Below are 16,325 nucleotides of genomic sequence, written 5' to 3'. Positions count from 1 at the left end.
TAAGGAATCCGATTTTCACTCTTATTTGTGAATTCTCTTGTGTTTTTTGTGTTTTGTGTATTTTACTTAACTGTAACATCATTATCTAATATTTAATACTATGGTAGCAGCCAGTGACCCCATTCAAGATCAGGGTCCCACTGTGCTAGGAATTTTATAAACATAAAGGAAGACATGGTCCCTGCCCCGAAGAGAACATCACAGTAACTTTTTTTGGTGATTTAATCATATCGACAACTTTATCAAAAATTACAAAACTGATATTAATTTTTTTCTAATTCTTAGTAAGACTAGAATGGATTTTTTTTTAAATAGAAAAGCATTTTTATGCTAGTGCTCTGCTGGAATTCTCACATTACAACCCTACATAGCAAAATACAAACTGTAACTAAGAAAGGTAGTATTTCTAAGGTAATTCAGTCCACCACAAGCCCTCTATTTCATCAAACTCCAGGACTCAGATGGTAGTGCATTACTTCTAAACCTTCTGCAAAACTGACTTAGTAAATAACTTAACATTTGAATTTTTTTTTTTAAAAAAAGAGCAGCACTTTAAATCTTAGACTGAGTATAATAGACCTCGCACATCCAAAATGTGTTGTTTGTTTGTTGGGCTATGGGAAAGCTATTTTCATAGCTGATTCCAGCAATAATTTTTTTTGTCGGAAGCAGGAATACAAAGGAAGTCCATTGAAATGAATGGAAATATTTTTTCTTAAATGGTGTTTAAAAATGCACCATGATAGAAAGAGGAATAATACTTTTGATTTTTATCTCATTTGGAATGACTCAATATACTACAACCCACTTGATAAATAAAGCATAATAAATAAATAAATAAATAAATAACAATGAGGATACTTTGTATCCTCAAAACACCATACAAATTTTAAATAATTAAGCTAATTAAAAACTAATTCCTCTTGTGGGCTCACTTTCATCAGTCACTTAAGGTTCACAGGGTAATGTGACAGTGCCAAATTAATGACAATTAAAATATTATTCCACTTTCCAAAATGGGGTATTTTGTCACCCTCTAAATATAGGAGTACTCTCTTAAATTAGAAACTAGGCAAAAAGTATTTTTAAAATTTTTCATTTTAAGTCTTCTATTAGAAAAAATATAGATTTGTTAAACAAAAAATAATAATGTAGAAAGAAGGTCTTGGCCTCCATCAAAAAACTATATTATGCTTTAATGCAAAGAGAAAGAAATGGCTCTATGGGCAAAATTCAAGTATGAGTGACCAGTTTTTTAATTGTAAAGTAGGTGCAACATTTTTTAAAATGTTACAACACTGCATGACCTGTAATGCTCACAATATTTACATTAACTGCTTACATGAAACCATAAAAACTCTAAAAGAGAAAAAAAATCTGTATGGACTGAAACAAACTATTCCTAGCACCCACATCAATGCCATTATTAACCAATGAAATCAAGTGCACAAAAATACTTTACATAGTCTACTAATGTAAAGTATACATTGGTGAGAAAGTACAAACCTAATTAGTTAAAATGCCAAAAGAAGGGTTGGTCAATACAAACTCAGTGTTAGGACAGAAAAGCAAAAGGTAAAAAAACCAAACTAAATATAAACAAATGCACGCGCACGCACACACACACACACACACACACACACACGTATTTATGAATAAAAACATTGTGTAGACAAAACAGCAGAAAAGCAGGCTGATACGAAAAATGGACAACATTAACTCTTTAAACATAACAAACACATCAACTTGTAACAAAAAAGTGTTAACTAAACTACACAAAAGATCACTTCACATGAGTTTGCATGTAGGACCATGGCAGTCTGTCCTGCCATTACACAAAAGACAAATGAACCTACCCAGTAGAAGGAAGGGTTCCTGCCTCCAGGCCACTGTAGCTTAGTGTAGCTAATTGCATTCCATCAGGTTGGGGTGGGGGAAAAAGAAATAAGAGCTGTCTGTATGAGACATGAAAAAGTAGGTTAGCCCAGGGGTAGTGCTATGTGCTGTGGCACAAGAAAGCTGAGTTTGGAAATGTCCTCAGGTCTCTTTATTCTCTGGGCCAGTGGATCTCAGTCATGTCACACAGATAATTGAGTTTGAGTTCTGGGGAAAGTCAATGGGGAGAGGAATAGTTACTCACTGTACAAGTGCCAACTGGTGGTTATCAGTAGAGTGGCAAGGTCATCAGCCTCAGAGGATGCTGATTTCTAACAGTCTTAACTATAGGATGCCATTCCAGGGAAAAAGGAATTCCAGGTTAAAGAGGTGGTGGTTCCCAGATGAAGAGGTCCATTTTAAGGACTCCGTCTTGGAACAAGGCAGGGCAAAATGAGAATTTACTTTGGGAAGGGGGGTGTACCACCACCACAATGTGAAAAAATTGAAAAAAATGATGACAATGTGCTACACTTATTAACTTTTTGTTATTTTTACAATGGCTCACAGCTTTAGGCTTGTTTATCTGTAGTGTATTACTTCCTTTCTACATATGTTTCACATTATTCACTTAATATAACATAAATAATTTCGTTAATAGATTTAACCTGCACATTTCAGCCACATTAATATATATAAGAATCTGTTAAGGGTATAAATAATTCTTTTTAAATAAAATAAATCTGATATGTTACATAATACTGATAAAATTACTGTTGCTAATGGTGTTGTAAGCCACCTTTAACTTCTAATTTAATAATACTGTATGAGGGATACTAGAATTATTTTTTAGGAACGCTGTGGAGCATGCCCTTTTATTCCATTGCAAAATCAAATTGTAATTAACATTAACACTCATATTTTCAAATAGGGCCATTCCCTCATATATGTAAACAGAATGTTTAATCAGGCTAAATAACCTCGGTTAACAAATATAGGGTTTGGGGGGAGTTCAAAGTCAATGGTGGTATAAATTGCTTAGTTTAGAAGGTGGCTATGAAACTTCAACTACAGAAATGGCTGACTAAAATATTCCATCTAAGCTTTCTTTTTACTTTAATAAAAAAATCTACAGCATTCTACTTTAAAACTTAAGTAAATAAAATGCAACCAGTGGTTGCAGCTTTTGAATTCTTAATTAGACCTGTGATCCCACATCCCTTTAGGAATCTGCAAGGTTGCACTCTCCTACAGAGACCTGAAATGGAGTACAGTACTTCCAGGCAAGGTTCATTCCAAACAGACAATATAAATGAACACTCAGTGGTGTGAAGTGTATGTCATAATTAAGGTATTACATAATCATGCCTTTTCTCTGCTGTTAAATACAAAAACAGCATCTTTTACATTATCATATAAAAGCATTTAGGCTGTATTTTTATTTATCACTTTACACTGGTAGTCTCTTGTATGTGTACTCAATAGAAACCAAAGAATTTTGTACACTATTTTTTTGTACAATAAAAGATAAAGTGTGCATTAGGTACGCTTGTACATGACAATATTGTACAATATTTACATTTCAGATATCACCATGAAATTCTGTATTATCTATATACACAATGAAAATTTATCAGAAACATTTGGACTATTTTTATAATCACAATTTTAGTATTATAGAAAAAATTCAGTAATCATCTGACATTTTTACTGTAATCTTTCAAGGAATCTGATTGGTTTATCCAGCATTAACTATCCCACATGATCAACAAAAATATTGTACCCCTATTTCGCTTAGCACCCTTTGATGGTATCTATCTGTCCTTGATATAAATATTGATATAATATCTATATCAATACCTATATACTGATTTATGTGCATGTTCAATTTGATAAGTACTGGACCAGTAACAAAGACATTCAATGTTATCTAGAGATCTTCCTCCTCTTCGGTTTTGGAGGTTTCACCTGTCTGTCTCCCTGTGGGATTTGGTGTACCTAGAAAATAAGTATATGAAAGGGTTAGCATAGAAAATTAAATAAAGCAACCTGTTAGTGATCAATCAATTACAGTATTGTTTGAAAAGTTATGCTTCCCTGGTGATACAGCTTTTAATTTTCCACATTAAAAGCAGAATTAGAAGTAAACTCAAGAACATCAAGCTCTGGGCTGAAGGGGGTTGAACATAGGTGTCACAGTGTGGATACCTCAAGTCTCAGGAGACAGATACCACTTACACATTACTATATAGTATACAAGGAACTGAAGCACAAAGCAGTAATAATGTTAGGCTCCAGGGGAAACTGTTTACAAAACTGGGATAACAGTAGAAAGAAAGAGGGATATACTGGGAAACAGAATGTGGAAACAGAGACAGACTTACAGCACTACCAGAGACATGAATTTAAGGGATAAACTATTTTGAGCAAACTGTTTTCATCCATCATCATCAACTTCAAGTTGAACAGTAGATTAATTAGCATGTGAAAATGTTTTAAATCAATTATTTTCCATTCAATGTCTATTATTAGTTCCCAGTTCAAAGCTGGGAGAAAAGATCATGATCATATAAAACTATTAAACACATTTATAACACAGCTATGAGAAATGGAATGCAGAACAATGTTCTGCGGTTTTATATGGAATACCACCACCATCTGTTGGTAGAAGTGAGGCTGTGTATTCTGGAAAAAAGCAATCTGTAGATTACAAATAACAGTTAATCAAAAAATACAAATCCTTGAACAATATGAAAAAATTTCTTTGTCATGATCATAGCTCTTAAATTCTAGCTGCCTTGAATAATTTTATCATATAGTGAACAGATGTTATTGCTAGCATCAGTTATGCTCTATGTCAATTGTACCGTACATGTGTTACATTTAAAATTTACTAGTCCTGCCTGAACAGTGATAATTAAAAAAAGCTTATTTCAAAATGTGTAAGAACTACATTTGGTGACCTATGATTTTCTGACCCTATTATTCCCAATCATCATACTATTTATGAAAATAAACCTCATCTTGATTAAGGATTTGTGACAAAGTAGCTCACGAGAGATTATTTTAGGATACAAAATTTGTTACATCAGGCTTGTCAACACAACAAAAACAACCTGGTCAGGGAACCTGATTACAGCACAGTTTCTCCCTGACCCAGCTTGCATCGTAGTTAAGAGTTGTAGCATGTATCTGTTTCATTTGGGTTGCATAACTGGATGAAAGCTATATGACATGGGTACAATAGAAACTGCCCAGGGAAACATTTTTAACTGTGATGTAATAGGGTTAGAGGCCAATGTATCGTACCCAGATCCCCTGCTTTGGTTATATTTGTAGGATAGATGGTCTTATAGAGACCTATGATCAGATCTTACCTCCCCTGCAGTCAGTTGCAAAATTGCCACTGAGTTAGATGAAAACCCATAATTCTGTATTAGTAAAACTAACAACCAAAAGGTTCAGCTTTATCAACAATTCAAAACAGACAGCAAGAGATAAAGACAGTATCACTAATATTATTTCCAGATGGTACTAAAACCAAGTCTAAAGTGCCAATCCTGAAAAGATTTCTGCATATGCATAATTTTATGCACCATAAAGAGATCCATTTAAGTCTTATTGATTGTGTAAAATTAAGCATGTGCATAAGTCTTTTCAGGGTTGAGGTTTAGAATATCAGGAAAAAAAATCAATTTTATTTTAAAAGCTAAACCATTAATACTTACTAAAATATTAATTAGAAGTTTTGAATATTTTAATGTATTGTACTTAATTTTTAATCATCTGCATGGACTTCTGTTATAATAAGAGTACAAAAAAAAATCTCCAAATGTATTTTAAAAGTGTATTACATTATCAGAGATTTCTTTTGTCTGTATGCCACAAAATAAAAGTGGAAACAAAAAATAAAACAAGCACAGTCAGGTTCTGATGTTAAGTTTGTTCATCTTAATTTACTTCCTATGATATTTTTCATTTCATGTTAGATTAAGATTATTCACTGGAGTGTTACAGTCAAAAGATTTTTTTAATGTCGTTTCAACATCTTGATATACAAACTTTGAAAACAATTGGGTCTAGTTCTTGCACTCCTTATTCAGGCAAAACTCCAGGCATGTTAGTGGGAGTTGAGGATCTGTTCAAAATATTGGTCGGCCTCACACATGAAAGATATGTCCAATAATTACAGTGGGTGGAGAGCAATAATGCAGAGTAGTTACAATCTAACTGAAATTATAAATCTTTTTCAACTTTTAAGTTGTTAAATCATAATAATTACAAAAACTGCGACAGCTTGAAAACTCCACAAAAATGAAAAAAAACCTATGTAACTAGAAAGCAAAGAGACTTACATTCCCAGACATTTTGTCCAGCTCACTCATGGCCTCATGTATAGCAGCTTCTAAATGGTTATTTAGCTTTCCGCTTCTAGAATGAAAAAAAAATTCTGTTAATATTTGTTTTCAATGGAAATACCCCATTTTCAAAGACTGTAGATAATCAAAATACATACATAAATAACCCATATTCTACTAACTTCATTCAGCATATAGATCTCCCATTGACAGCCAAGGAACCATTTGTGCAAATAATAAGAGTAAGTTATGGCCCATATATGTGTTCTCCTTTAAAATAAAGGCTTGTGCTACCCCTTTGTTTTATTTATTTTATTTTTAAAGAGAAGACTTTTATAAATTAAACAGGAATTATAATCTCCACAAGAGAAAAGATATCTATAAACAGAATGCAAAAGCACATGATATCATCACTAGATTGATTTTCTGTGTTTAAATGCAAAATGTGGCATGTTGTGCTATTTGACTTAGCTGTCAGCGTTAAAGTTTGTTTTTTGTTAAGAGAGCAACAGGTATTACAGAACAGCGTCTCTTTCATGAACTTGACTCTGAGCAGTCATTATGCATGCCAAAGAACTGTCATTCCCTGAAGATTCAGTTATTTTGGGCTACTTCAAAGAATGACAGAGAACTGACTAACCCTTAATGCTGGCCTGCCTTTATCTGCGTCCCATATCGCACTTACTCTGTAGCTGGAGGCTACATTAGTACTTCACAAGAGGGCTGTTGAAAAATAATACAGGTTGACATCCACCTGGAGAATGACACTGTTTTGCAAGGTTTTCATTTTCCCCAAATACTTGGAGCTCAATTGTGAATGTGTCTCTTTAGTTAGTCATAGGAGAGAAGTCCCATTGTTTCTCTGAATCGTGGCAGTCACACACACTGCCGCCCACTGTTTTTAGCCAAATCACTGTGCTGCTCAGTTCACTTCCAAATATTACACTCACGGATTCAGTTTATGTGCATTACATTTATTAAAAGTAGTTTTCCATTTTAAATACCACACGCAGCATTCTGGGTCATATTTTTGTGCCTGGCACTCCCAGAAGTGCCGACTTATCAAACAGTATTTCAAACACATTATTAGGGTCATTCCCGCATTGCACCAGACATAATTTGTTGACAACTTTTTAAGCTCCTAGGCATATATGTTCAGCTGGGCTTTATTTTTAGTATCCAGTGGAATAAATTAAAATTGAAATTTAGACCCGGCACTTGGCATTCGTAGCTGGAAAAAAAAATAAAGTGAATTTGAAAGGTAGCAGACTGATAGCCCACTTGATCTAATGTTTATCTGTCTCTGGTACTTACATGGCCCCATTACTGTAGTATCTGAGCACCTCACAGTCTTGAATGTATTTATCTTCACAACAGCCCCATGAGATAGGGACGTGCTATTATTTCCACATTTTACAGATGGAGAACTGGGGCAAAGAGACCTCACTGATTTGCTCCATGTCACACAGGGAGTCTGTGGCTGAGCAGGGAACTGCACCCATGCAGCTGGAGGCCCTGGCTAGTACCCTAAGCATTGGGATGATCCTTCTTCATTTCAGCAGTGCACGACCAAGCCCATAATCCATGGAACAATCCCCTTTTACATTTCAGCATTTTTAAAAAAATCATTTTTTTTTTGCTTTAAGAAAGATAATTATGCTACCTGGGCCATGACTGGAAGCCCCACCCCAACTGAAGACAGACAAGGGTTCAAAAGGAATACTGTCCTGACAGCAGCATGAAAAAAAAGAAAAAAAACATTCTACAGTAATTCCATCCACCCCAGCTAGTCCACATATTGAATTCAGTAACTATCAAAAGCAATTGCTAGATCCCATATAAAGAGCAGTGAGAGCTGTGTCTCATCCATTACCTAAAGAAAATATTCCATGACACATACTAACATCTTGTCTGTACTATACCCAGGCTTGGACCAAAAGGAATGCATAACAATTCCCACATTCCATCCATTTTTATTATTCTGCAGTATGCAAAAGCATGCTGGGCACTTTACAGAACAGACAGAAAGACATGACTCCTGCCTGAAAGACTCATTAAGACTTATCTACATGCAAAATTGCACCAGTTAACTAAATGTTTGATTTAAAAATTGATTTGGTTAAACCAGTGCAAAAAGCTACGTGGAGATTCTTAAACTAATATAAACCTGTCTTACATTGATTAGGAACAGATTTAAACTAAACTGAACTAAGCCACTTTTAAACCGAACTACTAAATCAGGGATTTAAATTGGTTTAACTAACTTGCTTTAAAAAACAAGTTTCAGAGTAGCAGCCGTGTTAGTCTGTATTCGCAAAAAGAAAAGGAGTACTAGTGGCACCTTAGAGACTAACCGATTTATTTGAGCATAAGCTTTCATGAGCTACAGCTCACTTGCTGTAGCTCACGAAAGCTTATGCTCAAATAAATCGGTTAGTCTCTAAGGTGCCACTAGTACTCCTTTTCTTTTTTAAAAAACAAGTTTAACTTAAACTGGTGTAAAATCTATTTCTAAACAAGCCCTTAGACATGTCTGAACTGGGAGTGCTTTGTTCCAGGTAAGCCTTGAGTGGGCCTGACTGTTATAAAAAGCCAGTCAGCTGCGAACCAGCTGAGCAGTAAACACAGGGAGTTCGCCTGCAGAGAGCCCACTGAGGCTTTCATCTTGCAGGCTTCTCTGAGTAGTTACTACAACACCTGAGGAAGCTCTTAGAAGGAAGGTAATATGGATGGTGAGCATTCAGCTGTTGTTACCTGCACAGGATGTGCCATGTTTGGCTTTCTTTCACAGGACAGAAGTGACTTTGTCTGTACAAAGTGCAAGCTGGTCTCCATATTGGAAGAGAAGGTTCAAGGTCTGGAGAAACAAGTATCGACCCTGAGGTGCATAAGAGAAACTGAAGATTTCCTGGACAGACGTCAGGATATGCTTCTATGGACACAAAATTCTGAAGATTCAGAGCAGGCTGCGCAGTGAGGACAGAAGGACGGTGAAGAAATTTGGCAGCATGTTAACTCCAGAAGAAGAAAGGGGAGCATCCATGTACTAGCAATGCAGATACAGGTAAGCAACCGTTTTCATGTTCTCTCCACAGGTACTAATGCAGAGAGTGGACTAGATGATACATCTGAGGCAAAAGAGCAGAAGGAGACTCCACTGATTGGAAGGCATGAGATGCACTGTCCTAGGGATGGGGGTTCCACAACCACCGCTCCCAAGACAAGGAGGCGGGTGGTGGTTGTCGGGAACTCCCTCCTCAGGGGGACTGAGTCATCTATCTGCCACCCTGACCGGGAAAACCGAGAAGTCTGCTGCTTGCCAGGAGCTAGGATTCACAATGTGATGGACAGACTGCAGAGACTCATCAATCGCTACCCCTTCCTGCTTCTCCACGTGGGCACCAATGATACTGCCAAGAATGGCCTTGAGCAGATCATTGCAGACTATGTGGCTCTGGGAAGAAGGATAAAGGAGTCTGAGGTGCAAGTGGTGCTCTCGTCCATCCTCCTTGTGGAAGAAAAAGGCCCGGGTAGAGACTGTCAAATCGTGGAAGTCAACGAATGGCTATGCAGGTGGTGTCTGAGAGAAGGCTTTGGGTTCTTTGACCATGGGATGGTGTTCCAAGAAGGAGGAGTGCTAGGCAGAAACGGGCTCCACCTAACGAAGAGAGGGAAGAGCATCTTTGCAAGCAGGCTGGCTAACCTTGTGAGGAGGGCTTTAAACTAGGTTCACCGGGGGAAGGAGACCAAAGCTCTGAGGTAAGTGGGATACCGGGAGGAAGCACGAACAGGAGAGCGCAAGAGGGGAGTGCTCCTGCCTCATACTGAGAAAGTGGGACGATCAGCGAGTTATCTTAAGTGCCTATGCAAGAAGCCTGGGAAACAAGCAGGGAGAACTGGAAGTCCTGGCACAGTCAAGGAATTATGATGTGACTGGAATAACAGAGACTTGGTGGAATAACTCACATGTCATGGATGGATATAAACTGTTCAGGAAAGACAGGCAGGGCAGAAAAGGTGGGGGAGTTGCATTGTAAGAGAGCAGTATGACTGCTCAGAGCTGCGGTATGAAACTGCAGAAAAATAAACTGAGAGTCTCTGGATTAAGTTTAGAAGTGTGAACAACAAGGGTGATGTCGTGGTGGGAGTCTGCTATAGACCACCGGACCAGGGGGATGAGGTGGATGAGGCTTTCATCCGGCAACTAACGGAAGTTATTAGATCGCAGGCTTTGGTTCTCATGGGAGACTTCAATCACCCTGATATCTGTTGGGAGAGCAATACAGCGGTGCAAAGACAATCCAGGAAGTTTTTGGAAAGTGTAGGGGACAATTTCCTGGTGAAAGTGCTGGAGGAACCAACTAGGGGCAGAGCTCTTCTTGACCTGCTGCTCACAAAACAGGAAGAATTAGTAGGGGAAGCAAAAGTGGATGGGAACCTGGGAGGCAGTGATCATTAGATGGTCGAGTTTAGGATCCTGACACAGGGAAGACAGGAGAGCAGCAGAATACAGACCCTGGACGTCAGAAAAGCAGACTGACTCCCTCAGGGAACTGATGGGCAGAATCCCCTGGGAGAATAACACGAGGGGGAAAGGAGTCCAGGAGAGCTGGCTGTATTTTAAAGAATCCTTATTGAGGTTACAGGAACAAACCATCCCGATGTGTAGAAAGAATAGTAAATACAGCAGGCGACCAGCTTGGCTTAACAGTGAAATCCTTGCTGATCTTGAACACAAAAAAGAAGCTTACAAGAAGCGGAAGATTGGACAAATAACCAGGGAGGAGTATAAAAATATTGCTCGGGCATGCAGGAGTGAAATCAGGAAGGCCAAATCACACCTGGAGTTGCAGCTAGCAAGAGATGTTAAGAGTAACAAGAAGGGTTTCTTCAGGTATGTTAGCAACAAGAAGAAAGTCAAGGAAAGTGTGGGCCCCTTACTGAATGAGGGAGGCAACCTAGTGACAGAGGATGTAGAAAAAGCTGATGTACTCAGTGCTTTTTTTGCGTCAGTCTTCACGAACAAGGTCAGCTCCCAGACTACTGCACTGGGCAGCACAGCATGGGGAGGAGGTAACCGACCCTCTGTGGAGAAAGAAGTGGTTCAGGACTATTTAGAAAAGCTGGACGAGCACAAGTCCATGGGGCCGGATGCGCTGCATCTGAAAGCGCTAAAGGAGTTGGTGGATGGGATTGCAGAGCCATTGGCCATTATCTTTGAAAACTCACTGCGATCAGGGGAGGTCCCAGATGACTGGAAAAAGGGTAATGTAGTGCCCATCTTTAAAAAAGGGAAGGAGGAGGATCCGGGGAACTACAGGCCAGTCAGCCTCACCTCAGTCTATGGAAAAATCATGGAGCAGGTCTTCAAGGAATCAATTCTGAAGTAGTTAGAGGAGAGGAAAGTGATCAGGAACAATCAGCATAGATTCACCAAGGGCAAGTCATGCTTGACTAATCTAATTGCCTTCTATGACGAGATAACTGGCTCTGTGGATGAGGGGAAAGCGGTGGACGTGTTATTTCTTGACTTCAGCAAATCTTTTGATACGATCTCCCACAGTATTCTTGCCAGCAAGTTAAAGAAGTATGGGCTGGATGAATGGACTACAAAGTGGACAGAAAGCTGGCTAGATCATCGGGCTCAACGGGTACTGATCAATGGCTCCATGTCCAGTTGGCAGCCAGTATCAAGCGGAGTGCCCCAAGGGTCGGTCCTGGGGCCAGTTTTGTTCAATATCTTCATTAATGATCTGGAGGATGGTGTGGATTGCACCCTCAGCAAGTTTGCAGATGACACTAAACTGGGACGAGTGGTAGATATGCTGGAGGGGAGGGATCAGATACAGAGGGCCCTAGACAAATTAGAGGACTGGGCCAAAAGAAATCTGATGAGGTTCAACAAGGACAAGTGCAGAGTCCTGCACTTAGGACGGAAGAATCCTATGCACCGCTACAGACTAGGGACCGAATGGCTAGGCAGCAGTTCTGCAGAAAAGGACCTAGTGGTTACAGTGGATGAGAAGCTGGTTATGAGTCAACAGTGTGCCCTTGTTGCCAAGAAGGCTAATGGCATTTTGGGCTCTATAAGTAGGGGCATTGCCAGCAGATCGAGGGACGTGATCGTTCCCCTCTATTTGACATTGGTGAGGCCTCATCTGGAGTACTGTGTCCAGTTTTGGGCCCCACGCTACAAGAAGGACGTCGAAAAATTGGAAAGAGTTCAGCGGAGGGCAACAAAAATGATTAGGGGGCTGGAGCACATGATTTATAAGGAGAGGCTGAGGGAACTGGGATTATTTAGTCTGCAAAAGAGAAGAATGAGGGGGGATTTGATAACTGCTTTCAGTGACCTGAAAGAGGGTTCCAAAGAGGATGGATCTAGACTGCTCTCAGTGGTAGCAGATGACAGAACAAGGAGTAATGGTCTCAAGTTGCAGTGGGGGAGGTTTAGGTTGCTTATTAGGAAAAACTTTTTCACTAGGAGGGTGGTGAAGCACTGGAATGCATTACATAGGGAGGTGGTGGAATCTCCTTCCTTTGAGGTTTTTAAGGTCAGTCTTGACAACGCCCTGGCTGGGATTTAGTTGGGGATTGGTCCTGCTTTGAGCAGGGAGTTGTACTAGATGACCTCCTGAGGTCCATTCCAACCCTGATATTCTATGATTCTATGACATGATGCAATGAATATTTACAATAAACAAGCATGGAGAGAATGGGGGAAGGAAGACTGAGGGTTAAAGAAACAAGACCATGTTGTTCATTTTAGAGAAAGGAACATTCTGATGGTTCAGGTACCTCTGGCGTTGCTCTGTGATCACTTTCTCAATCACCTTCTGCCAAAGTGGGAAATAGACCTTGTGAGCCTTTAAATTAATGTCTTAATAGGACTAATGGTTTTACAGTGAATGCCAGCTAAATCATTTGGCATTTAATTAAACTGATAGAGCAATAATTTAAAAAAAAAGTGTCAAAAGCACGAGAATTTGTTTTCACTGACAATCTTGCATTCATAATAGGAAATCTACCTATATGGTAGATCTCAGGTTTCCCAATAATATGTTCTTTCAAGCTGGCTTGGAAAGCAGTATTTGACCAAAGCTGCAGCAGATAATGGTTTTTTCTGCCTAGAAGGTAGATCAGCATATGGAGGTATTTCAAAGATAAATAAGTGTTTCAGACTCCCTCAAAGGCAGTCTCTCATCGATAGCTTGACTCCTAGACATGCATCTGTTTCTACCCAGAATACCACTCATTAACTATTGAGCTTCCTGGAGAGGTAATAACATGTTTTCTGACTAGAAGGCAGATTAGCATAGGAAGATGTTTAATAGGTAACTATACATCCTTGCCTGCTAGCTACCAACCGGCATTCATTGTATTTCTTTCAGTCTACCTCTGCTTAAAAGACTGGACGTTATCTTTGGAAACGTTAAACAAACAAATAACATTGAATTTTGCATTGCCACCTTGGGACAGACTAGATGATTTATTCACTTTCAGCAGCTAATTTCTATGATTTTATGACTTGGACAATATATATTAATGTAAAAAAAGTTTTTTTTCTTAGAGAAAGAGACATCATTGTCTTAGTTAACTACTATATCAGAGGCTGATTAAAAGAATTGTAGAAGAAATTAAGTTTATTCGCTAGAGTCAAGGAATGATGGATTTTTTAAAAAAAATGATAAAAATAAATCACTTAAATGTATAACACCATCTATCAACAAAATATCCTTGGTGTTTCCAAAAACAAAACAAAACAAAAACAAAAAAAAATCCAGATTAAAAAACTAAAAACATACAATAATTAAAATCAGATTAAAATTATAAATAAAACCAATCTGCTGTGCTAAAAGCCTTTTAACATCAACATTTTTAAGAGATCAGGAATCATGGCTGTCAGGCCAGTATGCAAGATACATGGCTATAATGTGGAAACATTTTTAAAATAATGATTATTGCTTGACTAAATTATTTACTCTCATAAAATGTAATGAATCTGTAGACTTCCAAAATAATCATTTTTAATTCATCAGTTTCTGCTACAAAAAACCCTAGTGATACACACTATGGAACAGAACAAAGGCATAACACTACAAAATTTTCAATTTTGTTCAAGGATAAGATAAATTGTATTCTGATTGGACTGGCTACCGGTCTGGTAGTGGGTCTATGCTGATAGGAGACAAATACACTATATTATCAGTGATGTTTCAGTCTGTTTTGCTCACCAAGATTCTGGACGTGGTGGAAGAGGTTCAAGCAACTGTGAATTAGACTTGTTATCTTAATCTTGCATGTGCTCTCACTCTCTCTCTCTAGCTGTAGCTACATATATTCTCTTTGATTTCTCAATGCCTGGGGGAAGACTGTGTACTGGATGAGAGCAAGTCTGTTGAAGCTTAATACACAAGATAGAGATGATGTTAGTAATGCAGTAGGAATCACTGGGAGAGAATACCAGTACTCCTTTCTTCATCAAGGAAGCTCATAATACAGGGATCATCAAGTGTCATCAGTAGCCATCAGCATATTTTCAATTTCATTTAGCTCGGCAAATAGCAACCATTTCTCTGCCTGCTTACTTACAGGTGACAACAGTAGGGAATATGTGTGTGAGTGTAAAACATCTGTTCTCCATAAGTAGAACTGGCTTTCTATCTGCTTCCAGGTGCAATTGAAGATGTTGATTTGTGTTTACACAGCCTTGTACCATTTTGAGTCCTCACTACAGGGAGATTCCTCCCTACCTCTATCTGTATTACTTTGGCAGCTCAGATCACTCTTTTGCTACCAGTTCCTACATTTGTACCTCTAGGAAAAGAAGGCAGGGTGTTCTTGATGGAAAGTTCTTAACTCTGGAATTTGCACCCTCTCCTGTTCAGAGCTCACATCTGTTGATCTTCAAGGCTTACTGCAGAGCTCATGTATTCACTCAGGCATTTCGTTGAGAAGGGAGTATGACTATGGGAAGAGTAGAGATTCTGGGAAAGAGTTAGGGATGGGAGTTCATTTAATTTTGATATTGTTAATGATGGCGACTTCAGAATTTGTATATGTGTTTAGAGGAAGCATTTAGGAAGGACTGAGTGGGCAAAAGGCAAGGGAGAGTGCCACTGTTTCCGAGTCAGTAATAACTCAGAAGAACATGATCTTGAATGCTTTTGGATCAGTGTCCTAAAAGATAAAGCACAAGATGGGCTATTAGCTGGTGCTTGCTACAGACCTCCAAATCACATAAAGGAACAGGATGACTGCATCCTAAAACACCTATCTATAGTATTGGGGGGGGGGGGAAGGGGGGAACGACCCTGCGTGATCATGGGGGACATCAATTTGAGTGACATACACTGGAGGTTTCAGGCTACCAGTACTAAAACATCCTTGCAATTTTCAATATTATAGAAGACAATTTCCTAACACAAAAAGTGTTGTACCCACATAGGGGAATTCTTTATTAGACCTTGTTCTAACCAGATAAAGAGGAACTGATCACTGAACTAAAAATTAATGGTCGTTTAGGCAGAAGTGATCATGACTTATTCAGATTTATGATATACAAGCAGAATAATGTCCAGACCAGTAATATATACTTGGTGCTTTAATAGGGACAATTTCAGAAAGCTGAAAACAATTAGGAGCCAAATCAGCTGAGAGGGAGAATTTAATTTAATTTAATTAGAAAATGTGAATGATAATTGGGAAGAATTTAAGAACACCTTACTAAATATCCAAAAAACATAATCCCACAATTGAGGAAGAAGGCTGTGCTGTTTAAAAAACTGACCTGGTTTAGAGCAGAAGTGAAGGCAGCTATTAAAAAAAATAATATATTACAAATAGAAGGAAGGGGAAGTTGATAGTAATGAATATAAATCAGAAGTTAGGAATTGTAGAAAAGGGATAGGGGAAGCAAAGGAACACAAAGAGAAGTGTATGGCTAGCAGGGTTAAGGACAAAAAGAAGGAATTTTTAAAATATATTAGGAACAAAAAGAATCCTGACAATAGTATTGGTCCATTACTAGATGAAAATGGTAAAATTATCAATAACAATTTAGAAAAGGCAAAAATATTCAATCAATATTTC

The 16,325-nt window shown here is 38.3% G+C and overlaps 1 protein-coding gene across 4 annotated transcripts in view; it reads right to left on the bottom strand.

Annotated features, from left to right (window-relative positions):
* Positions 1-1,232: 1,232 nt before the first annotated feature.
* Positions 1,233-16,325, bottom strand: part of MBD5 (methyl-CpG binding domain protein 5) — a 254,423-nt gene continuing 239,330 nt past the window's right edge. For 3 of the 4 annotated variants that reach the window (XM_077829817.1, XM_077829816.1, XM_077829818.1), the window contains 2 exons: positions 6,231-6,306; positions 1,233-3,873 (listed from right to left, as the gene is read on the bottom strand). In XM_077829817.1, coding sequence (XP_077685943.1) covers positions 3,802-3,873; positions 6,231-6,306 — 148 coding nt within the window. In that variant the 3' untranslated portion in view covers positions 1,233-3,801. Of the gene's footprint in view, positions 3,874-6,227; positions 6,307-16,325 lie in introns of those variants that run through there. The other variant, XR_013347482.1, reaches the window with a different exon arrangement.

Source organism: Eretmochelys imbricata, chromosome 11 (assembly GCF_965152235.1).
Source record: "Eretmochelys imbricata isolate rEreImb1 chromosome 11, rEreImb1.hap1, whole genome shotgun sequence".
NCBI lineage: Eukaryota > Metazoa > Chordata > Testudines > Cheloniidae > Eretmochelys > Eretmochelys imbricata.
The sequence above is the reverse complement of the archived record's forward strand: the minus strand, read 5'-3'. Positions and strand labels throughout refer to the sequence as shown.